This window comes from Rhinoderma darwinii, chromosome 5 (genome assembly GCF_050947455.1).
Source record: "Rhinoderma darwinii isolate aRhiDar2 chromosome 5, aRhiDar2.hap1, whole genome shotgun sequence".
Classification (NCBI taxonomy): Eukaryota; Metazoa; Chordata; class Amphibia; order Anura; family Rhinodermatidae; genus Rhinoderma; species Rhinoderma darwinii.
This window is the reverse complement of record NC_134691.1, coordinates 203,123,891-203,151,436: the sequence shown is the minus strand read 5'-3', so window position 1 is coordinate 203,151,436 and position 27,546 is coordinate 203,123,891. Positions and strand designations below refer to the sequence as shown.

Sequence of the window (27,546 nt, the reverse complement as noted above, 5' to 3'; positions counted from 1 at the left end):
AACTTAGATTTCAATCTGGCCTTTATGCCCCTCCCACAGATTGTAAGTAGGTGCTTGAAAATGTAATAATTTGCAGATATAAGCGACACCTGCTACTTCAATTTGCATAACCTTACAGCTTACCCTTCTTGGTGTTGCAATTTCAATGTTGTGTGTGTGTATGTGTGTATGTACACTACCGTTCAAAAGTTTAGGGTCACTTAGAAATTTCCTTATTTTTGCAAGAAAAGCAGTTTTTTTCAATGAAGATAACATTAAATTAATCAGAAATACACTCTATACATTGTTAATGTGCTAAATGACTATTCTAGCTGCAAAAGTCTGTTTTTTAATGCAATATCTACATAGGTGTATAGAGGCCCATTTCCAGCAACCATCACTCCAGTGTTCTAATGGTACATTGTGTTTGCTTACTGTGTTAGAAGGCTAATGGATGATTAGAAAACACTTGAAAACCCTTATACAATTATGTTAGCACCGCTGTAAACAGTTTTGCTGTTTAGAGGAGCTATACAACTGACCTTCCTTTGAGCTATTTGAGAATCTGGTGCATTACATTTGTGGGTTCGATTAAACTCTCAAAATGGCTAGAAAAAGAGAGCTTTCATGTGAAGCTCGACAGTCTATTCTTGTTCTTAGAAATGAAGGCTATCTACCATGGACCGTTGCAGGGATCCGAGCGAAGTTGGAGTGCCAGGCATTGGACCGGTGAGCTGGAGGTCTCCTCCCCTTGTTTCATACTATTAGATTAGCAGAAGTTGTTTGAAAACTAAAGGCCCCATTACACCAGCCTATTTTGGCCATTGCATCGAGCGCCGATTAACGAGACTGCTTGCTCGTTTGCTCCTGTCACAAGGTGCTATGTATGGGGACGAGCGCTTGTTACTCCGATCGCTCGTCCACATAATGATCATGTCGGCAGCGTGCCTCCGTTTACACAGGCAATTATCGGCAACGAGTGTTCTATGAACAGTGTTCATTTAAATTCCTAGTCCTGTTTCAAGGCTCTTCTGTGGGTTAGACATTGACTTACAGGGAAGCGACCTTCACACCAGTAGGTGGCACTAGAGAGATTTATCTGGTTATGAAGAACTAACTTGCTTATGTTGAAATATAAAAATTGTCCAATTTTTATTTTAGTTACATTGAAGAAATCATAATTTAAAAAAAAGGTTGCAAGAGTGGATATATTCCTGCTGCGGTACAAAGATAGAGTGTCACCGTGAAATAAAAACCTATATATATTACTCTCCAGCTCCTATTCAAGAGAAGTGAATAATAACTGCACTGTGTAACCAGTGACCAAGGGAAGCCTCAATAAAGCAGCGGCCGCCTCATGTTACGCACTACCACGGTGTTCGGAACAAAGCCCTGGACATACAGTACTCCCGTTCTCCACAAAACCAGAGCGCGCTCAGCAGCAGGCGCGGCGCTGATGAGACGTTGTGACGTCAGCACGGAGCAGGCGTGCTCCGCCTGAGGTAAATGCTGCGAGAGGGGGGCGATGTGTAAGCGGGGTTTACGTCACGGCTAGCGTTTTGTGAGGCGAGGACGGCTAGAGAGTTGGCCTGGCCCTATTCGTCCAATAGGAAGCAGCCCGGGAGGGAGGGGTGTCCCCCTTAGCGGAAACGTCGCGATAGGCAGTGAAACGAAGACAACAGCGAGGAAGCAAGCGCAGGGGTGATGTGATGGTCACAGTTATTGCTCGGGTGATGGCTGGGGCCGCTTATTTCGGGCTCTGCCTGTTTCTGCTGGCCGCTCGGCTCCCCGACGCTGCGGGTGAGTAAAATAGGATGTGTTGTCTGTCCCATGCCAAGAACATGGCCGGAGGACAGGAAGGGATGAGGCTGTGTGTTTAGTCTGTTGGACTGGGTGCGTCCTCCTGTGCTCAGGACAAGCACCCGCATCGTTCTCTGTTTGGGCAGGGATAACGGTTTCTGTGTGAATGGGGCTGTACCAGTAGTGTTCACTTTTCTTCTGAAGTGGTTAATGGAATTCATAAGGGATCTGTCTGAAGACTTCTTCTTTCTGTGCTGGAGCTCAAGAGATCGCTTGTCGTCTGAGAAACTGGTGAGTGTTTCCAGAAGACGAGTGCTAGACGTGCTCCTTCGTACACCCCGTGTTGTGCGCGATGATGTTTACATATCTTGGTCGTAAAGATTTGATTCCCTACATAGATCGCCTATAGATGCATTCTGCAATGGTGGTCAAGATATGAGATCAGGGATTGGGAGACCTGTGTGTGCCCAGAAATATATGCACGTCCCAAGATCCGGCAGTGTGTGCCCTCCGTTCTCCGGATTCATGGCTCTCCCAGTAGCCCATTTCGGATGGGGAGACTTTCTTTAAGTAGGGTCATTTTACTTGTATGGCAAGGTTGTAATTTATATCTTTATATTGTGTGAGGACATCAAGCATTATATACTGTAGAATCATAAAGGGTTTCTGCTTCACGTGTTCGGGTTACGTTACCTGTCAGTCACATCTGGTTGTCCGGAAGTTCTCTTCCGGATGAGGCCGCAGGGGAGATCGGCTGATGGTCCGGCTCCTGGCACCCTTCGCAAACCGCTCAGCCAGGTATTTTCCCTGCAATTGTAGTATTTTATGATGGCGATTCAGATGAATGGGCATCCTTGTAATATAAGGAGGACTCGAGTGTGTCAGAACAGGAACCGCGCTCTGTTCTGGCTCATAGAGGGGTCCTGAACAGGCACCTGCCACTATGATGTCCATATGACCAGGGCTTTTGCTCATGAGACAACCTCTTTAAGAAAATTCTTCTTCGGCTATAATATACATATACTGATGTACTAAAAATCCACTACAATGCAAGTCCATAAAGTTTTCAAAACCTTATTCACATGTTGCAGTAATAATCCTCATGGAATTTAGGGCTGGCTGTTGATTTTGCAACAGATTTCACCCTTGGCATTACAGAGGCTTTACACGCCACGTTTTTTGTGATGGTTTTCCTGGCGTTTGAATTCAATAGGAAATTATGAAATACACTAAATACAGTGCACTTTTTTGGGCTCATGGGTATTTTTCTAAATCTTAGCAAGCCTGGCTTTGTTTGTTTTTTTCGAGCATTTTGTGCTGTTTTTCTCCCCTAGACTTCCATAAGTTTATTTTGCCTCCTCAAAAAACGGCATGTGGCAATGTGTGTAGCACTTTTGCTGTCATTTTTTTCAGAATAAATTGTGTTGCAAAAATGAATCTTTGTATCATGTGATTAGCAATGTAAAAAACGCAGGTGGAAAGACAGGCAAAAAAATGCTATAAAAACGGCATGAGTTTTTATTTTATTTTTTCCTTAAAGAGGCTCTGTCTCTAGTTTAGTAATGATAATAACACTGATAATGCTCTTGTGTCCCAAAACACATATTATTTTGAAATTTATGAACTTTTTTCTAAATACGTAAATGAGCCTTTAGACAACTGGGAGGTAACCGCAGCGATTCTCCTGAGGTGGAGCCTCCTCTCCGCCTCTGACGCTGTCCAATCAGCATGAAGCTGCTTCACACACACAGTATGAAAGACAGTCTAGAGGGAAGGGGGACCACTTCAAACAGCCATATCTCAGGCTGTGGACCACCTAGAATAGGAGGCATATGAAAGAGGAGATTCTAATCTTTCATATGACACCAGGATCGCAGTTCAACTGGTGGTATCTCTGGTATCATCACAGCTAGAATACACAATCGGGAATGGAAGCTGTATACTATATGATCACGCTGTGTTGCTGGACTGGGAAGGGTGAGAAGCTGTATACTATATGATCACGCTGTGTTGCAGGGCAGGGGGAGAAGCTGTATGCTGATTGGACAGCGTCATATAGAAAACATTACACTGCCCATAGTGAAAAGAAAGTCACCTCCTATTTGGCTATTAGAGCCACATCAGCATATTTACAGAAATGATCATAACTTAGCAAATAATAAGTGTTTTTGAGAAACAAGCCACACTAGTTATCAGCATCGTAGCGCCTATTAGATTAATTAGGAGATTTTGAATTAATAAACTGGTGACCGTCTCTTTAAGATGCATTTTTTGGCTAAAAAACGCCAGACAAGAAGTGTGTGTGTGTGTGTGGCCTTAATTTGTTGCAGAAAATTCTGCAACAAATCCGCCCTGTGAGAACATGGCTATGATAACCGCTTTGGTAGACTGAAAGGAGCCATAAAGCCCTCCGCTTGTTCTATAGCCGCTCAGAATGAAACGCCTGCCTTTCTTGCCTCATCTCCTTACTACTAGTTAGGAATGCTTTTATATTCAGTTTATAAAATGTCATGGTTGCATACTTGTTGCTGCACGGTTTATAAGTTGTTTTTTTTCTATGGGTGAGTTGCGGGGCTAGTGTGTGTGTGTGTGTGTGTGTGTGTGTGTGTGTGTGTGTGTGTGTATGTATGTATGTGTATATATATAATAATGAGCACATGCTATGTAGTAAAGGCAAAAAATTTGCCAGCTTTTTGTGTAATGTACCTTTATTATTTCTTTTGGTCAGCCCCGTTTGTGGAAAACTATCTAGGTTCACAAGGATTTTTTTCACATTTCTCTTCTATGTATGAACGACATCCATGCAGAGCGAAGGATAAATAAATTCTACATAGCTGTTTTTCCCTTCAGGTTTCACAATTCGCATCTAGCATTGTCACTTGATATAAGGCTCAATAAGTGACCAGATAGATCAGCTGCTCTTTATGGTTGATTTTTGCCTACAAAGCATAAATTCTGTGCCGTTCGACTTCCCTGGAAGTTGTCAGTGCTGTTTGTGGTGACTGCTAGAGGGAAGCTTTCTACCCGATGTGTATAATGCATCTTGTCATTTTTGTACAAACCGCCAGTCTCTTGGTTATTTCATCAACTAGGGTGATTTTTGGGAGTTTGACATGCTAATGTGTATGTGCACACAAAAAAACCCACAATCAGAGGCTACATTAAAACATAGTCGTAGGGCTGAGCAATTAATCTAAAAATAATCAAAATTCAGAGCAATTAATCCATGTCCTGTTGCAAATTTTGGTTTTATCAATTTATTTTCTCCCGGTTTAAACTGTATCTGCATCTTCAGTACGCAGATACAGTTGAATCCAATGGTTGATTTTTTTTTTTTTTACTTTTTCATATACAGCTGCTTTGTTTCCTGTATACAGAGCCGATGTATCTTGCGCTGAGCCCTGAATACGTCCGGTCAGCAGGACTTACCGATTCAGTGAAAGCGGGTCCTGCGTGTCTCTAAGTTATGAACTTAGATGTGATCGATAATAGCTCGATCCTGCATGTCCGAGACAAGCAGGACTCGCTGCCCCTGAACCCGTCAGTACCGTTGATGTGATGGATACAGGTTTTAGCGCTAGATACAGCTGCTCTGTATACGGGATACAAAGCAGCTGTTTCTGAAAAAGTAAAAATTATTTTTAATAAAATGTAATTCCAAAGTTGCACCAATCTTATGCACAACTTTATTAAAAAGAATACCACGTATTCAAAGGTGTGCATAGCCTTTAAGGTGTATGGTGCTTAAAAGGGGTTTCCAAACTCTCAAAATAACCCTTCTACCTAAAATGGGTAAAAATAACAAACCATGAAATACTTACTGACTTCATTTCATGCCATTCTTATTAAGCAGGTGCCATGTTCCCCCTCCCTTGAATGCATCATGCAAACCCCAACTTTTTTTAGAACAGAAATGAAAAAGCATATGCCAACTACTCCTTTTTGGGTTGCGGATCTTGCCTAAAGACCTTAGAAGATCTGCTGCATGAGGTATAGCAGAAGGGGTCGCAATATGTATTGAACAGAACTTCGCCATCGGATTACAGCTGCCCGTAGAAGTCTGAGTCACCTGAAAGGTTGGGTATTCTTTAAGATTTATAAATCCCACATTTTTCTGTGTGTCCGGCTCCATGGCACATAATTTCTAACTGACTGTTTTACCTTTTTCAAGCCTTGGAAGGTCTTAGTAGTGTGCACCACCCGCTGATATCAAATTTCAATTATAATCCTAAATTCTTTTCCCATTTAGACCATATTTGTCTATATTTCAATAGCTGCCTTCTTCGTAATGCGTTTTCTCTGAAATAACCAGAGGTAATTAACAAAGGTTTCCAAGATCTACAGAAAAATCACTAGATAGAAGAAATGGTATAAAAAAAAGAACCTATGCACATCGCCCATCTGGTGGTCCCACCACTCTTTGTTTACCTTGATCCACTAATGACATGCCCATATAACATCTGTTTGCACTGCAGCAAATCACTGACCTCCGTGATATGTCGCAAAGAAACCCCACTTTTAAAAAAAAAAAAAAAAATATATATATATATATATATAAAATAAATCCCAAACATACTGCATTTGGTGGTATCCCCAATTTCTTATTTTTCTAATGACCCATACAATAAAATTAACACATAACGTATTGTAAACCTCATGAAATGGACACTAACTTGTCAAACAATTTATGCTAATCTAGTAATATACCGGATATATATCAACTTTGTAATTTACTTGTCTGACTATACCCTTGGACATGAAACGGAAACACACATAAAGCTGATTCTACGGACTTCATAACTAACATTTTACCGGGTATTAAATTGAGAGTCCAGCAAATGCCTGAATTTTGCCTATAGAATGTTGATTTTAAGTGGACACTAACTTTTCAAACAACTTATGCTAATCTAGTAATATACCTGATATAGATCAACTTTAACCCCTTCCCGTCGTAAACAACTTTGAGATTTTCATTTTAGTTTTTTCCTCCCCACCTTCCAGAAGCCATAACGGACACACGAAGGAAAAACCATGGGTGGCCTTAGAACACTAATCCCACTTTTTGCATCCCCATGGATTAAGTATATTTATATAAAAGTACAATATAGAAATGATCCCCGGCTCTGTCACATCCAATGGATATATATCTTTCAGGCTGGAGAAGATAAAAATATTGGGTGAAAATCTGTAAACCCCACGAGTAATATACAAAACAAAGTTTTTAATGCTCAAATGGCACTGTGAAAGGCAGTCCAAGGGGTAGTGAGTGGGCAGTCAGTATAAATACTCTCTCACAGTCTCTACGATAGATAATTCACTATCCAGTGTGTAGATGGTTCTGCTGGTACTTGCAGTTCGATGTAGATACGGTTTCCCAATGTCCTTTCATAAAACAAAAGTACCTATGTCTCCCATGTAAAAGGGAAAACAATAGTGCAACGCTCTTCGACACTGTTCTCGTCACGCCAAATTTAATTTTATACATAAGAGAGACAAAGTTTGTAAACATATCAATAAAATTGGTAAAAACGTGAGCGGCATGCCAACACTCTCGCCCGACCCTGGGTTCCGCCCCGCCGACTTCCTCTGGGGCATATTTATATAAAAGACCTTCCATCACACCCAACTATTGGTCCAACTTTGGCATGTTGCTCATCTACAAAAGTTAGGACATCATTTCTTCCTATACATTCTCCCCTGTATCTGATCTTAAGGAAACATCGCTTTGATCCTAGCCTGGAAGGTCCCATATTCCGGAAATGGATTTATGATGATTAATTCTGTGACTACTCCTTTGTGTCTGAGGAAGATTGGCTGACAACTCCTGAACTATCTGCCTTACTGGAGCCTAACCCCTTGGGGCCTTGGAGAATATTTCAATTACAGCACTTCCTTTTTTATTTACCGTCAAGTAGTTTATTTAATGGTAAAGAAACTCCCTTTGAGTCTCTCTGTGTGGGTTCAGGGTTACTGAGATGCACCCTTTCCATGGTTTATTCCCTACTCCAGAATCCTCTGGATCAACATCCCCCACATACTTAGTTAAATGGGAGAGGGATTTAGGGCTGTCTCTCATCCATACAAGAAACCCATATTGTTACGTTAGCACACAAGTCCTCTATCCGCTCTCGCAACCAGGAAACTAGCTATAAATTAAGTCGGTGGTATAGAGCCTCCTCTTGTCTACATTCTGTTTTCCCCGAAACACAGTCAAATTGTTGGAGATGTAATGGAGCAGAAGGCACTATCCTGCACATCTTGTCATGTCCAAAGAGATCCCCTTTTTGGGAAGAGTTCAGGTGAGTGATGGGTGAGGTAATCTGATCTATGGTACCTTTTTGACCCCGCCTTGTTCGTTCTCAATCACTGCGATGTACCAATCAAGGCTTACAAGCGCTCCTTGCTCTGTTCTATAATAGCGGCTCGCCAATGTGTCCTGATTTTATGGAAGAAAAACACAGCCCCGTCTATTACAGTGGGTTTTAAGGCTGGGTTCACACGACCTATTTTCAGACGTAAACAAGGCGTATTATGCCTCGTTTTACGTCTGAAAATAGGGCTACAATACGTCGGCAAACATCTGCCCATTCTTTTGAATGGGTTTTCCGACGTACTGTGCAGACGACCTGTCATTTACGCGACGTCGTTTGACAGCTGTCAAACGACGACTCGTAAAAATACAGCCTCGTCAAAAGAAGTGCAGGACACTTCTTTCAGACGTAATTTGAGCCGTTCTTCATTGAACTCAATGAAGCACAGCTCAAAATTTACTGCTGCCAGACAAGCCTCGCAAAATGCGAGGAGGAGCATTTACGTCTGAAACGAGGCAGCTGTTTTCTCCTGAAAACAGTCTGTCATTTCAGCCGTAAAAGCCTCTCATCGTGTGCACATACCCTAAAGGTTAATGACCATGCAAAATCTGACAACTTAAATTAAAAAGTGGGTATCCCCGATTCTATAAAACTTGGTTTAATTGACTCGAATTTCAGCGATCCGATTCCTACAAAGACATTCTGCGGGGATGTGATTGAGTGGATCCTCGGGCCGCTTTCCTCCGCCAAGATATATTTTTACCAGTATTGAGTTATGGGGAGGGACGCCATGTCTATTAAACACTCCTGACACTTCGGTAACGTTAATGTGTGTCACTTACACGAGACCACGCTTGCTGTCTTTTACAGCGATATCACGCTGTAAATGACAGCAAGCGTAATCTCGAGTAAGTGACACACATTAACGTTACCGAAGCATCGGAAGTGTTTAATAGACATTGCGTCCTGGCTGGAAGCGATGTCTATTTACTCAAGACACTTCAGTAACGTTAATGTGGGTGTAAGTGACAGTACACGCTGTGCTGAGTATTAATGGAGAGAAGTGTATGATGCTGATTGGTCAGCGTCATACACTTCTCTCCACAATGCCCACTTGGTCAAAAGTAAAAACACGCCCAGTTGGGCATTAAGAAAGTCATTAGCATAAAGCTAAAACAGGTCATAACTTGGTGAAAATGTATTGTTTTTCTAAATAAAAACCACTGCTGTTACCTACATTACAGCGCCACTCACATTATCTAGGAGATAGGGCACTTATAATGTGGCGACAGAGCCTCTTTAAAATCACACATTGAAATGTTATTGTTTTTCACCTGCGCTCACTGGCGTAGCTATAGGGGTCGCAGCGGTCGCAATTGCGACCGGGCCCCGAAGCCAGGGGGCCCACGGCCCCCCGCACCACATCAATAAAAAGTTACTATAGTAACTCGGGCCGCGGGCCCCTGTTACTATAGTAACATACTTTACTTACCTTCCTGGTTCCGGATCGCAGCGGAGGTCCTGACGTCAAGCGCTGTGCGCAGCGCATGACGTCACAGCGCTATGCCGCTGCGCACAGCATCGAGACTACAGAACTCCCGCCGCGGCCGAAGAGGAAGGTAAGGTTAGCCCTGACTGGCGGGGTCTGACTCCCGGGACCCGCCAATCAGCTGTTTTGAAGGGGCCGCAGCACTCGTACGAGAGCTGCTCCCCTTCATTCCTGTCACTTCATTCCGGCCACACTGTGAATCGGTGTCGGCGATTCACAGTGTGAGCGAGTAGTGAAATGAAGGGGAAGCAGCTCTCGTACGAGTGCTGCGGCCCCTTCAAAACATCTGATTTGCGGGTCCCGGGCGACACATCAGCTATTGATGGCCTATCCTGTGGATAGGCCATCAATGTTTAGGGACTGCATAACCCCTAAGCCTACGATGTATCAGGCTTAGGGGGCCCATGAGACAGGATCACAGATTGTGTGATCCTGTCTGCTGGGCCCTGTATCTAAGCCAATCACATGGTAGGCTTAGATACATGGCCCATACGTGATCCTGTCTGCTGGGCCCTGTATCTAAGCCTACCACACTGTAGGTTTAGATACAGGGCCCCAGCACACAGTAATCTTATACTGTATAAGATTACTGTCTGCTGGACCCTGTATCTAAGCCTACCTTGTGTAGTTCGGCCGCAAGTACCGGACCGAACACAGTGCAGGGAGCCGGGCTCCTAGAATCATAGTTATGTACGATGCTAGGAGTCCCTGGCTCGCTGCAGGACAACTGTCCCATACTGTAAACATGTTTTCAGTACGGGACAGTTGTCCGGCAGCGAGGCAGGGACTCCTAGCGTCGTACATAAGTACGACGCTAGGAGCCCAGCTCCCTGCACTGTGTTTGGTCCAGTACTTGCGGCCGAAATACGTCCGTCAATTACGGACGTAATTAGTGTGTGTGCACATACCCTAACACACGTGTTACTAATCATTTTTTGTGTGTTTTCTTACAGGTCCGGTCATTGGACTACGGCGGATTCCAGGACTACTTCGATGACAGCTTTTTTTTTTATTAATAAAATGGTTAATGAGGGCTGTGTGGGTTTTTTTTTTTATTTCAATAAAATATTTTTTCTATGTCTTTGTGTTTTTTTTTTTAAACTATATTACTACCGCCTTAGTAATGGCCGCCGGCTGATTGACAGCATCCATTGCTAAGGCGGGGCTTAGTGTTAGCGGATGCAGAGGCTAACACTAACCCCCTTTATTACCCTGGTACCCACCGCCACCAGGGGTGCTGGGAAGAGCCGGGTACGATCCAGTACCTGACCATCTGTAGTGATGGTCGGCCACTGGGGTGGCCGCAAGCTGGTATTATCAGGAGGGGAAAGGCCAAAAACAGTGGCCCTTCCCATCCTGGTAATGCTGCCTGCTGCTGCTTTATTGTATCTGGCTGGTTATGAAAATGGGGGGGACCCCACATCATTTTAAAAAAATAAAAATAAAAAAAAATTGTAAAGAACGATGTCGGGTCCCCCCCAATTTTCATAACCAGCCAGATACAACACAGCAGCAGCAGGCAGCATTACAAGGGTGGGAAGGGCCACTGTTTTTGGCCTTCCCCAGCCTAATACTACCAGCCTGCGGCCACCCCGGTGCCTGCCCGTCACTACAGATGGTCGGGTACTGGTTTGTACCCGGCTCTTCCCAGTACCCCTGGTGGCGGTGGGTACCGGGGTAATAATGGGGGTTAGTTTAGCCTCTGCACCGGCTAACATTAAGCCTCGCCTTAGTAATGGAGGTTGTCAATCTGCCAGCGGCCATTACTAAGGCGGTGATAATAAAGTTTAAAAAGATACAAGCACATAGAAAAAATATTTTATTGAAATAAAAAAACACAACCCTCATTAACCATTTTATTGAGAATAAAAAAAACGCCGTCATTGAAGTCCTCGTATCCGAAGTCCAACAACCGAACCTGTAAAAAAAACACAAACACAAAAATAATCAGTAACACATAAAGAAGCAAAATTATTATTCTTACCTATCCTGGGTCCAGCGCTGGAGCCGCAATGTCAGCGAGCTGGGCCCTGTATCTAATCCTATCATGTGTGATACTGTCTGCTGGGCCCTATATCTAATCTGATCATGTGTGATACTGTCTGCTGGGCCCTATATCTAATCTGATCATGTGTGATACTGTCTGCTGAGCCACTGTATCTAATCCTATCATGTGTGATACTGTCTGCTGAGCCACTGTATCTAATCCTATCATGTGTGGTACTGTCTGCTGAGCCACTGTATCTAATCCTATCATGTGTGATACTGTCTGCTGAGCCACTGTATCTAATCCTATCATGTGTGATACTGTCTGCTGAGCCACTGTATCTAATCCTATCATGTGTGATACTGTCTGCTGGGCCACTGTATCTAATCCTATCATGTGTGATACTGTCTGCTGAGCTGTGTATCTAATCCTATCATGTGTGATACTGCCTTCTGAGCCACTGTATCTAATCCTATCATGTGTGATACTGTCTGCTCAGCCACTGTATCTAATCCTATCCATAGTTTATAGGGTCATAGTGCTATAGATATGCTATGCTGTCTCATATACACACTTTTTTTTGGGGCGGACACATATGTATTGGGGCTATTTCCCTGACATTTTAAGCCCTGAGGGTATGTTCACACGGCAGCGTCCGTTACGGCTGAAATTACTGTGCTGTTTTCAGGAGAAAACAGCACCGTAATTTCAGCCGTAATGGCATGTGCAGGCGTCTTTTGCTGCGTCCATTACGGAAGTAACTGAAGCTGGTTTTCCATGGAGTCCATGGAAAACGGCTCCATTTACGTCTGAAGAAGTGAGAGGCACTTTTTTACGCGCCGCCTTTTGACAGCGACGTGTAAAAAAAAAATGACCGTCGGCACAGAACATCGTAAGACCCATTCAAATGAATGGGCAGATGTTTGCCGACGCTTTTGAGCCGCATTTTCGGACGTAATTCAATGCTAAAACACCCGAATTACGTCCGTAAATAGTGTGTGTGAACCCAGCCTTAGTGACGCCCCCGGCTGCTAGTGCTGCATTGTTGGGTCACTTAGGAGACCCAGCGATGCAGCTGAAAGCGGACCGTCGGCCATGAGAAGTTTGCGGGGGGGGGGGGGGCCCAGGAAGAATTTTTGCATCGGGGCCCATGAGCCTCTAGCTACGCCCCTGCCTGCGCTGCATGGTTTCTTACAAAAAAACACCCCTTTAATGAGTACCTTAAGGGGTCTAGTTTTCAAAATGGGGTCATTGATGGGGGTTTCCATCATTGACCCCTATGAGCCTGTGTAAACTTGGCTTAGTGCAGGAAAACTAAATGTACTTAAATGTATACAATTGTTAAAAAATTTGCAAGTCTCCTAAATTGCTTAAAATTAAATTTTTTTCAAACATTCTGCTGAAATAGAGTATAAAGAGATGGAAATATATATTAAAAAAAGTATGTATGTACATATGTGACATATTGCAGTTCAAAGTAAAGATTTTTATTGTTTTTTTACAACATTTCATCCATTTTTGTATGTGTACTTTTACCACCTAAATAAAGTCTAACGTGACCAAAAAATTTCAGAATTACTTGGATATTCTAAACTATTACAGTTATTCTATCACAAAGTCAGACTTACCAGATTTGAAAAATCTGGCCTGGTCATTAAGGTCCAAACAGGCTGGGTCCTTAACCCCTTGATGACCGACAATACCCCTTTTCATGACTGTCATTAATAGGTTTTATTCTAGGCCGTCGCTTTTTCACGGTGCCCTAATAAACTACCTGCACGGATGTCCTGTGCAGGCTGGAGCTGGGGCTCAGCTGTCAGATGACAGCCGGGCTCCTCCTCCAACGGTAGCGATCAAAGTTTACTTCGATTGTGGCCGTTTAACCCCTCATTTGCCACGGTCATTAGCGATCGCTGCATTTGAGTTGTTTACAGAGGGAGGGAGCTCCCTCGGTCTCCCATTGACGGCCCGCAATTGCGTGGATCCGATGTGGTGCCATGGCAGCCGGGGGCCCATTAAAGGCCCCCAGGTCTGCCCTGGCTACATACGTTAAAAACACAATACACGCCCAGTTGGACATAACGAAAAAAAAAACGCCCAGTTGTCCATTTCAAGCCTCATTTGCATATATATATATATATATATATATATATATATATATATATATATAGCAGATATAAAAAAATGGCGACAGCACCCTGCAACACTAATGCCACCTAAACCACTAAATATAAATAGATATGCACTAAAGCTAAATCTACCTACAAATAGGGAGGTTCTTAGTGCACATTTTGATCAAAAAGTGTTAGCCCACCTGCCACGACAAGGCGACCTCTGTAAGGTGGGAACCTACGCTGCACATACACCCAGAACTGGCACTAAGCCTACATATATACCTGGGGATGGTAGGATCCAGCATTGAACTGATTAAAATCACCCAGGGCAGAGTGGGAGGAGTGCAAGAACAACAAGTGGAGGCAGTCACTAACCCCACATATATGGATACCATAAACACAACAAAAATTGAACAGCACATTCCAACTAAATGATACAAAATACATATATATATATAGCGCTCATAACTTGGCCAAAAATTAACTTTAAAAAAAAACACGGTACTGTTATCTAGATTGCAGTCCTCATACAGCCGTGTCCACGTGAAAATAAAAAAGTTATAGCACTTTGAATATGACGATAAAAAAGAAAAATTGCTTGATTATTAGGGCCCAGAATGCAAGCAGGGGGAAAGGGTTAAGGCGACCCTCCAGCCAAAACAATAATAAAAAAATGACTATTCAATGTAAATGTATAGTCTACTTTCCTGCTGCCTCACTTATGAATGATCCAGCCTGCATTCAGGTCCCCCACTGCCCGTCTGAGATATGCCTCCACAACGTTGGCGCTGCTGGACACAGTGTCGACATAATCAGCGCTGGTCCAACGGAGTGGAGTGGGTGGGGCCGTGTGTCGATCTTTCAAAGAAGATCTCTTTAGAAAAGTCAGGGTGGCAGGGTATACTGGGAAGCAGGGGGCAGGAATGGAGGCCAGATCACTCCGCAGCAGGCAACAGATAATTTTTTTTTGGGGGGGGGGGGGGGATTGGTTGGACGCTTTATTCTCAGTAGGTTGCCCATATACTTCCACAGATAACGCGTGAGCTTCAGTTAAGGGCTTTTCATTACAACCTCATCTCATCATTCAGTGATGAACTGAGGGGACCACTGTGGTGTTTCTGCGTGTGAGTAAAGCTGCCCATACATTTTAAGAAGGCTGCCAGCCAAACTACATACACTCTTGGCTCAGCTGAGTGTGTTTTCAATGGGGGTGCCTTAAATGTAGGTATGTTCAAAGCCACCCTTTTTTTTAATGTCTTCTGCAGGCTCTAATTCCCAGCTGTTTCTGAGCTAGTGGGTGGACACACAGATGAGAAAATCCTATTCTATTATCTCTAATATATCTATATATTTATGATATTATACAGAAGTAATGAGCAGTGTAGATGAGAATCCAGCACTGGGGTGACATAGAAATCCTACCAGCGGCCTGTGTCATTCTCACTCTGCTTTTGCTTCCTCCCCTCTCCATAGACTTGTATAGGCGGGCTGTTGAGACACCCCGCCCCCACTTCCTGCGGTCCGTCTCCTCTGTATCTAGGTACAGATTTTGTTTGACAACATGAGGTCGACCGCAGACTGCAGTAAAGGAGAAACCTAGTGGCAGTAATTTCACACAGAAGCGGTGTGGATAAAACCACTAAAAGTAAATTACAAAGTTGACCTATTTCGGGTATTCTATTAGACGCAAAAGTTGTTTTGAAAAGTTAGTGTCCACTTAAAATTAACAAATGCTATAGGAAAAATGCAGGCGTTCTTTTTGCTGGACTCCCAATTCAAAGAGGCTCTGTCACCACATTATAAGTGCCCTATATTGTACATGATGTGATTGCCACTGTACTGTAGATTACAGCAGTGTTTTTTATTTAGAAAAACGATAATTTTTGACGGAGTTATGACCTATATTAGCTTTATACTAATGAGTTTCTTAATAAACAACTAGGCGTTGTACAGAGGAGTGTATGACGCTGACCAATCAGTGACCAATCAGCGTCATACAATTCTCCGCATTCATTTACACAGCACATAGCGATATATAGCTATATCGCTATGTGCAGCCACATAAACGCACTATAACGTTACTGCAGTGTCCTGACAATGAATATACATTACCTCCAGCCAGGACGTGATGTCTATTCAGAATCCTGCCGCTTAATTAACACAATCCTGTAACTACAGCACAGCAAGCGTAATCTCGTTTGAAATGACAGTTTACAGCGTAATCTCGTGAGATTACGCTTGCTGTGCTGTAGTGTCGGGATTGTGTTAGCGAAGTGTCAGGATTCTGAATAGACATCACGTTCTGGCTGGAGGTAATGTATATTCATTGTCCGGACACTGCAGTAACGTTATAGTGTGTTTATATTGCTGCACATAGCGATATAGCTATATTGCTATCTGCAGTGTAAATGAATGGAGAGACATGTATGACGCTGACCAATCAGCGTCATACACTTCTCTCCACAACCCCCACTTGGCCAAAAAGTAAAACACCTCCAGTTGTCCATTGAGAAACTCATTAGCATAAAGCTAATATAGGTCATAACTCCGTCAAAAATGATCGTTTTTCTAAATAAAAACCACTGCTGTGATCTTCAGTACAGCGCCAATCACACGATGTACAATATAGGCCACTTATAATGTGGTGACAGAGCCTCTTTAATACCTATTAAAACGCTAGTTATGAAGTCTGTAGAATCGGCTTTGTGTGTTTCTATTTGATGTCTAAGGGTGTATTCAGACAATGCTGTCCACAAAATAATTCTGCTTTGATTTTGCAGTGATTACAGTAATTAACTATACCATTAGGGTTCTCCGGTTTCTTTCGTTTTCTAAAAATATACTGTCAAGTTAATAGTTCTAGTGTGTCTGACTGAGATGAGAAAATTAGTTTGTGAGCCTCGTATGGAACAGGGATTGATGTGAATTCTGACAATCTCTGTACAGCGCTTTGGAATATGTTGGCGCTATAAAAGCAACTGGAAATAAGATATATATATTTTTTTCTTACATGTTTTCCTGAATGTGTTTCTTTTGCTTTTCTTTCAGCATTAACGTGTCATTGTGAGCAGTGTATTAAAGATAACCAGACATGTGTGACCGATGGATTGTGCATAGCAACTCTGGCAATAAAAGATGGCAAGGAAACCCATATCCGCATGTGTGCTGCCAATTCCGAACTTGTACCTGCAGATAGACCATTCATGTGTGCTTCCCACATTAGTAATGGTGTATATAACGCTGCATATTGTTGCAACAAGGATTTCTGTAATACGAGAATTCCTTCTCCAGTGGGTAAGTATAGTTTAGACTGTATGCCTGAAAACCAAAAGGGGTAACCACACAAGAGCCTGCCAGTCCTGTTAGTTGACCCAAACATTAGCATGTAGGAAAGTCTTCTAGATTGGCCTTTACATAAACCCTGAGAAAGAGAGGACTTAAAGGGGTTTTCCCACATAACACATGCATCCCCTACCCACAGATGAGAGAATGGGGACCGAAACTCCCCCGAAGTTATCCATTCATTTCTTTGGGGTTTCCAGGACTGCTGTCTCAGGCACCTCCATAGAAATGAATAAAGTGCTGGTCGAGCAGGCACACCAGAGCTTAGCAGCAGATTGCAGTGGAAAGGGGATTTGAAACTAAGCTATTCCCCTTTGCCTATTGAAATAAGCTGTGCCAAGCATATATCTTTATGGTGGCGTTGATCAACTTTACACCTGGAACAGCGAAGCATGCAAGTTTGTTTTATTAGGGAAAGAGGGGATATGCTGCTACCACACAACTCTAGATGTACTTATCTCCTGGTGGAACTATGACTGTTAACATGCCTAATACTACTTTCAATCGGCTTTCCCCCATAGAGATTAAATGGATTATCAGCTCACTGGGAAATCAGGTTGAGCAGCCCATAGAAGTCTGTGGTGAGAGAAGGGAGCATGATTAGAGTGAGAGGCAGAGCGACACCCCCAGAGTTGTTGCTGAAAAGTTCCCTGTTAGGTACACTTTAATGTAAATTGCAATGTTTGACATATGTTTCTCTATGCTTTCTTACAGATCCTTCACCAAAGTCTATGACCCCTTTTACCCCTGTGGAGTTGGCAGCTATTATTGCGAGTCCTGTATGTCTCATCTGTATTTTACTGATGTTAATCTTGTATGTATGCCACAACCGTTCAGTTATTCATCACCGTGTTCCTAATGAAGAAGACCCCTCATTGGATCGGCCATTTATATCCGAGGGAACAACTCTTAAAGATTTAATATATGATATGACCACTTCAGGATCTGGCTCAGGTATATTGTATTACATTAATGGGATGTAATATACCCAAACTATAAATGCATTTTTTTTTTAAGGAGTTTAACCCCTTTGCGCACCCAGACGTGCTATTTCGTCCGGGTGTGGGGAGATGTTTGGAGCGCACTTACGCCCTCCATATGCTGAGGGTTTCGGCTGTATTCTACAGCGGGCACCCGGGACTAACAGCCGGGAGCAGCGATCGTGCTGTTCCTGGATGTTTAACCCCTCAAATGCGGCGGTCAATCGCAGCACCCTCCGACAGCTCATCACCCCCCCCCACCCTGCAGTGGGCGTGCGCAAGATAGATTTATGCTGCCTTAGACACTACCTGAAAGAGATGGAAAATAAATATATATATATTTTCCATCTTTTAGGTAGTGTCTAAGGCAGCATAAATATATCTATCTACCTTGTGTGTGTGTGTGTGTGTGTGTGTGTGTGTGTGTGTGTGTGTACACGTACCCACCCACCCACCCCACTAAAAGTTCCGGAACACCCTCATAACTTTTGAACGGCTCAAGGTAGAGGATTGAAATTTAGTGGGATTTAATGGGGCCATAAAATTTACCAGTTAACGGGGGAAAAAAAAACACCCCCACCCCCGCGAGGGGTGGGCGGGGGCAGCAAAATCTTAAATGGCACGGGCGGTCGAGTGGGGGTCATTTGAAAGCTCTTTTCAATACGAAAACAATGCCGCAATAGATTTTGAGATAGGATTTTTTTTTCTCACCAAGATATTTAACGCTAAAGTTATCATCTTCATTATCGGCTACCGCTGGTGTTAGTGTTATCCAAAATGTAACGCGCGGGTAAAATCCTAAATGTGTGTGGGTGCGTTTATGTTTATTTGAGCTTCGGAATGTTTATACAGGAGAAGTGGGAAAGAAACTTTCTCCAATATGGAGGAATTGATCACTGGCGAGAGGGGCGGGGGAACAAAGAACCTCATGAATCCGCTATATCCTTTGTTAGGCTTTATTGGCGCGCAATACGTTTTTTGGGGCCGTTTGGGCTAATAGTGCTGCACACCTGTCCCCAGACTATGCTGCCTGTAAAAAAGGCATAGTGTGATAACCGGTTCGCTTTAATCTTACAAATATCCTAGTTGACTATCTGCTCAGTTTTCTGTGATGATTTACATTTATAGTGCAGTTTTGTGCCTGAAACAAGGTATTTATAATAGTTATAACTTCTGTATAATTATACACCAGATTAAAGGGATTTCACTATTTGTTTGCATAGCTTGATTGTGTCATTGATTTGTCATCCAAGGTCTCCCATTACTTGTGCAGAGAACTATTGCCAGAACAATAGTTTTGCAAGAGAGCATTGGCAAAGGTCGCTTTGGAGAAGTGTGGCGTGGGAAGTGGAGAGGTGAAGAAGTGGCAGTGAAAATTTTCTCCTCCAGGGAAGAGCGGTCCTGGTTCCGTGAGGCAGAAATCTACCAAACTGTCATGCTCCGCCATGAAAACATCCTTGGCTTTATTGCTGCAGACAACAAAGGTTTGTTCACTCTGTGACCATATTTTCTGGATTTTGTTACTGATGAGAACACAACCATTACCATTGGACACAATGAGTACCGGGGTTGTACATTCTATTGTATTTCACCCCTACGCATTAGTTTTTGTTTGTAGCAAACAAGAATTCTATAAAAAATAGTCCATTACAATGCAGCACTTTTAATGTGAGAATTCTAATATGATATAATTTTTCAAAGGAAAATAATTTTGTGAAGCCATCTTTCCAGCTTCTGAAAAAATAACGGATGTACAAGTATAATAAAGCCTTTTTAGGTGCGAATAAACGTAATTCACTTCACTTGATTCTGAATTCCTTTCTACAGATAATGGAACATGGACTCAACTTTGGTTGGTGTCGGATTATCACGAGCATGGTTCACTTTTTGATTACCTAAACAGGTATACGGTGACAGTGGAAGGAATGCTAAAGCTATCATTATCTACAGCAAGTGGTCTGGCTCATCTTCACATGGAGATAGTTGGGACACAAGGTATTGCTATCCAAGTCTAGATGAGAAACCTATTTTTGCAAGCTTTGCGTTAATGTTATAAACTTTCAAACGTTTGCACAATCCACCTTCAGGTATCATACCTCCGAGTCCTACACTAAACTAATCCGCCAATATAGAGCAAAAGTCATTGCATACACCAAAAGAAGCCATAGGCCCCCATTCATATGATGAGGCCAACAGCGTGACCTTTTGGACTCCATCGTGGTATGTGCCGGCATTCCCCCCCCCTTCTTTTTTTTTTTTGGGGCTCTTACGACTGCGCTTTCCTATACAGTGGGTTATGGCAAGAAAACATATTGCGCGGCAAACCATTTTTTATTTTTTTTTGTTATGGCCAGTGGATGAAGTATGCCACTGTATACAGTGATATAGGTCGGAGGTATATGTCTGGGGTTACTTCTGACGTATACCACAGACTTATTGCCCCAGCGTGATGTGAACAGAGCTTTGTGCCTACAATTAAAACTTCTGTACAGATTCCACATACCACCTAAAAGCGGAAGGAGCGCTAGAAAAAATAGATCTCCGGGTGTTATGATATCATTCTAAACCGGAGAGAGCTGGGATTATTTTGTGGCATAAATTTGTCTGGTTAATCTGATTAAATTACAAAGGGGGGGGGGGGGGGATTAGCACTTTTTTTTTTTCCCCCACTACATTTCTGATGAAAAAAAAGTGTGGTGGCGTTATGTGATAAGTCATCCTGCTAAATAGTTTAACTCCCAGTAGTAGCGAGCTCTCAGCTGTCACGAGTATTTTGTCTATTCTGATTTTCTGTGTCTGATTGCAAATAAGTGTTAGGCTGGGTTCACACGACCTATTTTCAGGCGTAAACGAGGCGTATTATGCCTCGTTTTACGTCTGAAAATAGGGCTACAATACGTCGGCAAACATCTGCCCATTCATTTGAATGGGTTTGCCGACGTACTGTGCAGACCTGTGCAGACAACAGCTGTCAAACGACGACGTGTAAAAATACAGCCTCGTCAAAAGAAGTGCAGGACACTTATATACATTATATGCAGGACACTTCTTTCAGACGTAATTTGAGCCGTTCATTTAAGTCAATGAAGAGCAGCTCAAAATTTACGGCTGTCATAGAAGCCTCGCAAAATGCGAGGATTAGCAATTACGACTGAAACGAGGCAGCTGTTTTCTCCTGAAAACTGTCTGTCATTTCAGGCGTAAATGCCTGCTACCGTGTGCACATACCCTTATCGTTTGCTTGATCGTGAAAATTGTGAGTAATTGTAACGAAGTATATTAGAAGGATGCATTACCTTTTTATTATGCAGTGACTAAGCTTTATTAACAACTGAAAAAAATAATGTTTCTATTATGTAAAGATGGTTGTCCTAGGAAAACCCTGTAATAAATTTTATGACCTGTCAATTAGACAAGCAGTAAAAGTATGATTGGAGGGCTGACATCTGGAACTTTCTCTGTTAAGAAGAACGTGGGGTCTCGATTCTTAGCCGTAGAGTTGGCAGCACGTGCACAGCCACCTTCCATAATTTTTTTTAATCATTTTGGAAACCGCTAAATATGAATACTGGGCTGTATTCATCAGTTCCATTGGTTTCTATACAGTGTCTAAGCACGTGCAGCAAACTATGCAGCTGGGAATCGGGCCCCCGCAGTAACAGTGGGGGTCCTAGAGGAAATTTATAGTTGTTAATAATGGTAAAAAAAAAAGAAAGAGCTTTGTTTTTGTTTTTTCAATTGTATGTTATTTTCGTTAATAGGAAAACCCGCTATTGCACACAGGGATCTTAAATCAAAAAATATACTGGTTAAGAAAAATGGAACTTGCTGCATTGCAGATCTGGGTTTAGCTGTGCGACACGATTCAGCAACCGATACAATTGACATTGCACCAAATCATAGAGTTGGGACTAAAAGGTAATTTTGTTTTAAAAAAAATTACTCAAGTGTTTGTTTCTTGACCAATCATTTAGCTAAACGGCTCGGGTTCAACTTAATTGGCAGCACTTAGTTTGGGTATATTCAAATGGGGCAGTAATGGTGCGGCACAGAAGTTTGTACAGATTGCAGTCTCCGTTTTAGAAAATGGCAATTACTGTAAAGCTGCAGTAACAAAAATGATTGCATAACTGGCGTTTTTAAGGGCTTTTCCTACTCTTAAATGTGATGGAATTTTTCCAGCATATGCCATCGCTATTTGATTGGTAGGGTTCTGACTGCCAGGAACCCCACCAATCCACAGAATAAGCGAGCCTCAGCGCTAGTTTATCACCACCGCGCCTTTTTTTCCGTGCACAGCTGTGCTCCCAACCACCCGTTGTGCAGGCAACTACACTACAGCCCCATTCCCTTGGATGTTGTAGTTTCCTAATAAATTTTTTTTGTTTTTACTAAAAATATATTTTTCTTTTTTGAGATACAGCTGCTCTGTATTCTGTATACAGAGCAGCAGTATCTTATGCTGAATCCTGTACCAGTCAGGTCCGTGGGTCTGACGGGTTCAGTGTCCGCAGATCTACCGGTTATCCATCACATCCAAGTTCGTAACTTTGTGATCAATTTACATGTGGATCCTGCGTGTCAGAGATACGCAGGACCATCGTGACACTGAACGAGCCAGTCCCGCGGCCCTGATGGATTCAGGTCTTCGTGCAAGATACAGTTGGTCTCTATACAGAATACAGAGCAACTGTATCTCCGACAGTAAGAATAGTTTTTAATAAAAACAAAGTTGCATAAAACAGACCCAATAAAAACTCGCTTTCGAAGGTTTACATAGCCTTTAAGTCTGAAAATGCCAGAGGAGCTTGTAAAAAACACAATATAATGCAATACAATGTACTGTATTTTTCAGACTAGAAGACGCACCCAGGTTTTAGACAACAGAAAATAGGAAAAAACTATTTAATATTTTACTACTTTTACAAAGAAAGTTATTTGTTAAAAAAAAAATTGTTCTGTTTCACCACATTCTGAGCACCATAACTTTTATGTTTTCATAGATTGAGTGGTGTGAGGGCTTATTTTTTTTGCGTGATGAGCTGTAATTTTTATTGGCGCTGTTTTTGGTACACTTATATGGGGTTGCGGAAACCACGTAGCTCAGCGAGCACTCTGCTGTTTCCGTAACTCCCGTCCACCAAACCAGGAAGCGGCCGGGAGACAGAGGAGCAGAGTAAGATAGAACGGGGTTTAGGGGGCCCCGTTCTAGAGATAGGTGTGGGACCCGCATCTACCTGACATTTATGACATGTCCTGTGGATGTCATAAATGTCCTTCGTCCTTCCCCTATAAATGCTGCGGTCGCTATTGACCGTAGAATTTAACTAGTTAAACGGCCAGGAACAGCGCAATCGCTTTTCCTGGCCGTTAGAGCAGCGTGTCAGCTGTAAAACACAGCTGACACCTGCAGTGTATGGAGTGGGCTCAGCGCGTGAGCCCGCTCCAAACATCATCCCCTCCCCGCTCCATGAAGTGCTGGCACATCACGGGCAGGGAAGGGATTAAGTGAGGAAGCGGGCCCGGCGCAGATTTATTCTTGCCAAAAACTGCGTCCTATAGTCCAAAAAATACTGAAAGTATAAGGCCAGGTTCACACGCAGCGTAAACACTGGATTTTCTGCAACGGATTTTATTGCGGAAAATCTGTAGCATATTACAGTATTAGCACAGTGGATGAGATTTGAACAAATCTTCTCCACAGGCTGCGGAAAAAAAAAAAACCTGCCAAAAAAATGTTGCGGAATCGCTTTTCTGTTGCAGGTTTTACCCATTGAATTGACCCGCAATAAATAGCAGATGTTGCATTTTTGCGGCAAATATGCAATTCCGCCGCAAAAATCGCAACTCCGCAAAAAATAAACTTGCCAAGAATGTTCTGCGTCCAGCCTGGCTTCCAGGGATGACTTTTTTTATTTTTTTTATCTCGTGACCGCTGCAGCCAATCGCAGTCGTCATCCCAGGAGGCCGGGCTGCAGGATGTCAAAGGGACGCGTCGCCATGGCTACGGGTAATTATGACCTTTTTTTACCTGCCATTTTCCACTGCTGACATTTCCTGCGGCATCCAGGGCGGATACGCTGTGTGCTTTTCTACTGCATATCCGCCCTGTTTGAACATAGCTTAATGCAAGTAATGCTGTACGTTGTGCAAGCGATTGTACGATCGCGGATTCAAGTCCCATAGAGGGACTAATAAAAAACAAACATTTAAAGGCTATATATAGCTTAGATTTAGATATGATAGATGAATAGATAGATACAATTAAGTGTTCAAAACCCCCTTTCTAACGTTTCACCTGAAAGACGTTTTTTTTAAATAAACGCAATTGGTATCGCCTCAGCTGTAAAAGTCAAAAAAATGCCAGAATTGCTGTTTTTGGTCAGCTCGACACCAAAAAAAAATGGAGTTAAAAGGGATCAGAGTCTTACCTAGCCCAAAATGATACCATTAAAAACTACTGCTCGCCCCGCAAAAAAAACCCTCCCATCGCTCAATTGTCTAAAAAGTTAGGGCTCTCAAAATATGGTGACACACAAATTATTTTTTTTCGACCATTTGTTTTTTCTTTTGCAAAAGTAGTAAAGTATAAAAATAAACGATATAAATTAGGTATCATACTTGTATTGACCCACAGAATAAAGTTATCATGTCATTTTTACCGCTTGGTGAACGCCATTAAATCAAAACCAAAAAAACGATGCAAGAATTAGTCGTTTTTTTTCTCATTCTACCCTTTGCAGGGTGTACATTATATGGTACAATAAATTGCGCAATTAAAAAATACTTGTCCTGCGAAAAAATAAGCTCTCACATGATGCCCTGTATCGACGGAAAAATAAGTTATGACTTTTGTAAGGGGGAGGAAGAATTGAAAATGAAAGACCCAAAAAAGTCTGTGGCGGCAAGGGGTTAATAGTATCTTGCGAGTTATTCCCGCAAAACGTTGTACATTTACTGTGTAGTGAAGGTGTAAGGGTCAGCTATCCGCTCCAATCGCAGCCATTCAACCCCTAAGGCCTCATGCCCAGTTTTTTTTTCATCAGGGTGCTATTCGTTTTTTCAACTGACAGCACCCTGACACGTTCATTTCAATGGGGCCATGCACACCGTGCGGCCGCTCCGTCAAAAGTAGTGCAGGTCCTACTCCTGTTCGTTTTTGACGGAACAGCCTCGGCCTTTTCATTGAATTTGGTCCATGAAACAATGGACTGCACACGGAAGCCATCCGTGTGTGGGCCTGTGTTTTGACGGAACCGTCATTAACGGCCGTACAACGGCTGACGGAAGTGTGCATGAGGCCTTAGATGGCATAATAGTATTTTAAAGCATAGTAATATTCCAAAGCATTATACAACGCCTCATGCACACGACCGTGTGTGCCGTCCGAGGAAAGATAGGACATGTTCTATTCTTTCCTCGGATCGGAGACTCTGACCATTTTTCACAGACCCGATTCACCCGCTAATGTGAATGGGTCTGTGAAGACTATCGGGTGCCACTCGGATGCCGTCAAAAACGGCCCGAGTGGCACAACGGTTGTGTGCAAGAGGCGTAAGTGATCAACTGATCGCAACTTCTAATCACCAATCATAAAAAATATAATTCAAAATAACCCCTTTCTTTACATAAATGTTTGTTTTTTTTTTGTTTGTAAATATAGGTCACAATAAACAAAATACATATAAATTATCACAATTGTAACTACTTGTAGAATTAAGATAACATACAATTTATACAGCAAACTTACTATTTTTCTCAAACGTGTCCCCCAAAGAGTAAGGCATTACACGTTACATGTCACATGTTTTCAGTAACTCTGAATGCCACTTTTTAAAGAGCACGCACGCACGCACGCACGCACGCACACACACACACTATTTATAGATGGGTTATAAACATAACCTTTCACTTGCCCATACATGTGCACCATGTAATAGGCAGGGCTGCACAAACTTTCTCACTTTAAAAAAAAAAAAAATTCTATCCTCCTGTGGTTTAGATATCGGTGCCGTTCTATTTGGCGGCCGATATGTAAATAACCCCCTAAGCGGTTAATGAGGCGTTTCTTTATTTCTAAACGTTCATACTTACCCCGGTCATAATCATGGCGATGCGTCCCTCCGTTGCCGTGCAGTCCGGCCTCCCGAGATGACGCTGCAGCCTGTGATTGACTGCAGCAGTCACAAGGGATGAAATGTCATCCCAGGAGCCCAGTCTGGAAGAAGCACAGAAGACCGTTTTATTTAGCAAAGGTGTTAAAAAATACACATATGGTGTTGCCGCAAATGTAATGACCCCTATAATAAAGCTAACATGTTATTTCAACCGCACTGTGAACAACTTAAAAACAAAACGCAGAAAACAGAAGCGGAATTTTTATTTTTGCTCTTTTCCCTTCCAAAAAATTAATAACTGATTCATTGTGTACCCCAAAATGGAACTATTATTAAAAAAAAGACACGTCCCACAAAACATCGATGGAAATATGTTAGGTTAAGGAACCTTTGAATGTGGTGGCATAAAAATGTTTATTTTTATTTTTTTCCATGAAATGTTATGTAGGTGTGCAAATACAAAAATAACTACATATTTGGTCGTCGTCGTCGTCCCAACAAAAAGTTAATGACCGTTAAATGGGAGCAACTGAAACAACCGATCAAGTTGCTGCTCGGCTGTTTCTGTAACAACCATACAACATAATGGAAGGATCTGCACGCATGCGCGACCCTCTCCCCTATTTTCTGCCTGGATTCTGCAGCCAGTTCTCTGGCCTGTGGATATGCCATAAATGTCTAAAGGTATGTTCACACGCACTGTTTTCAGACATAATTCGGGCGTTTTACACCTCGAATTACGCATGAAAAAACGGCTCCATTACGCCTACAAGCATCTGCCCATTGCTTTCAATGGGTTTTACAGTGTTCTGTTCCCACGAGGTGTAATTTTACGCGTCGCTGTCAAAATAGTGCGTAAAAAGACGCCCGCGAAAAAGAAGTGCATGTCATTTCTTGGGACGTTTTTGGAGCAGTTTTTAATTGACTCCATTGAAAAACAGCTCCAATTACGTCCGTAAAATACGCCACGAAAAACGCGAGTTGCTACAAAAACGTCTGAAAATCAGGAGCTGTTTTTGCCTGAAAACAGCTCCGTATTTTCAGACGTTTTTTGTCACTGTGTGTGAACATACCCTTACATGGGAAAACCCCTTTAATACAGCACTGTGAAAGCCAGTGACTCACTGGTATTGACTTCTCAGATTGGAGTCGTTCACTTTACCTGTTCGTCGTTCCGGCCCAGAACACCATGACGACTTCCTCCAGCCACCTCTGCAGACTTTTCAACACAAACCTCTTTGGTTCCCTGCTTTTCTAGCACTCCCCACCTATTGCCCACCACCTACAAAAAGTCGCTATTTATAGTGCCCCAGGTAGAAATAATGCCCCCTCTTTGTATTTAGGTCCCCTTTTTTTGCTGCCGATAT

At 42.6% G+C, this 27,546-nt stretch overlaps 1 protein-coding gene across 2 annotated transcripts in view; it reads left to right on the top strand.

Annotated features, from left to right (window-relative positions):
• Positions 1-1,493: 1,493 nt before the first annotated feature.
• The window catches only part of TGFBR1 (transforming growth factor beta receptor 1), a 33,038-nt gene continuing 6,985 nt past the window's right edge, over positions 1,494-27,546 (top strand). The window contains exons 1-7 of one of the 2 annotated variants that reach the window (XM_075826868.1): positions 1,494-1,779; positions 16,789-17,034; positions 17,797-18,036; positions 19,316-19,546; positions 19,890-20,057; positions 21,824-21,980; positions 24,004-24,072. In XM_075826868.1, the coding sequence (XP_075682983.1) occupies positions 1,689-1,779; positions 16,789-17,034; positions 17,797-18,036; positions 19,316-19,546; positions 19,890-20,057; positions 21,824-21,980; positions 24,004-24,072 (1,202 nt within the window). In that variant the 5' untranslated portion in view covers positions 1,494-1,688. The remainder of the gene's footprint in view (positions 1,780-16,788; positions 17,035-17,796; positions 18,037-19,315; positions 19,547-19,889; positions 20,058-21,823; positions 21,981-24,003; positions 24,073-27,546) is intronic. The other variant, XM_075826869.1, reaches the window with a different exon arrangement.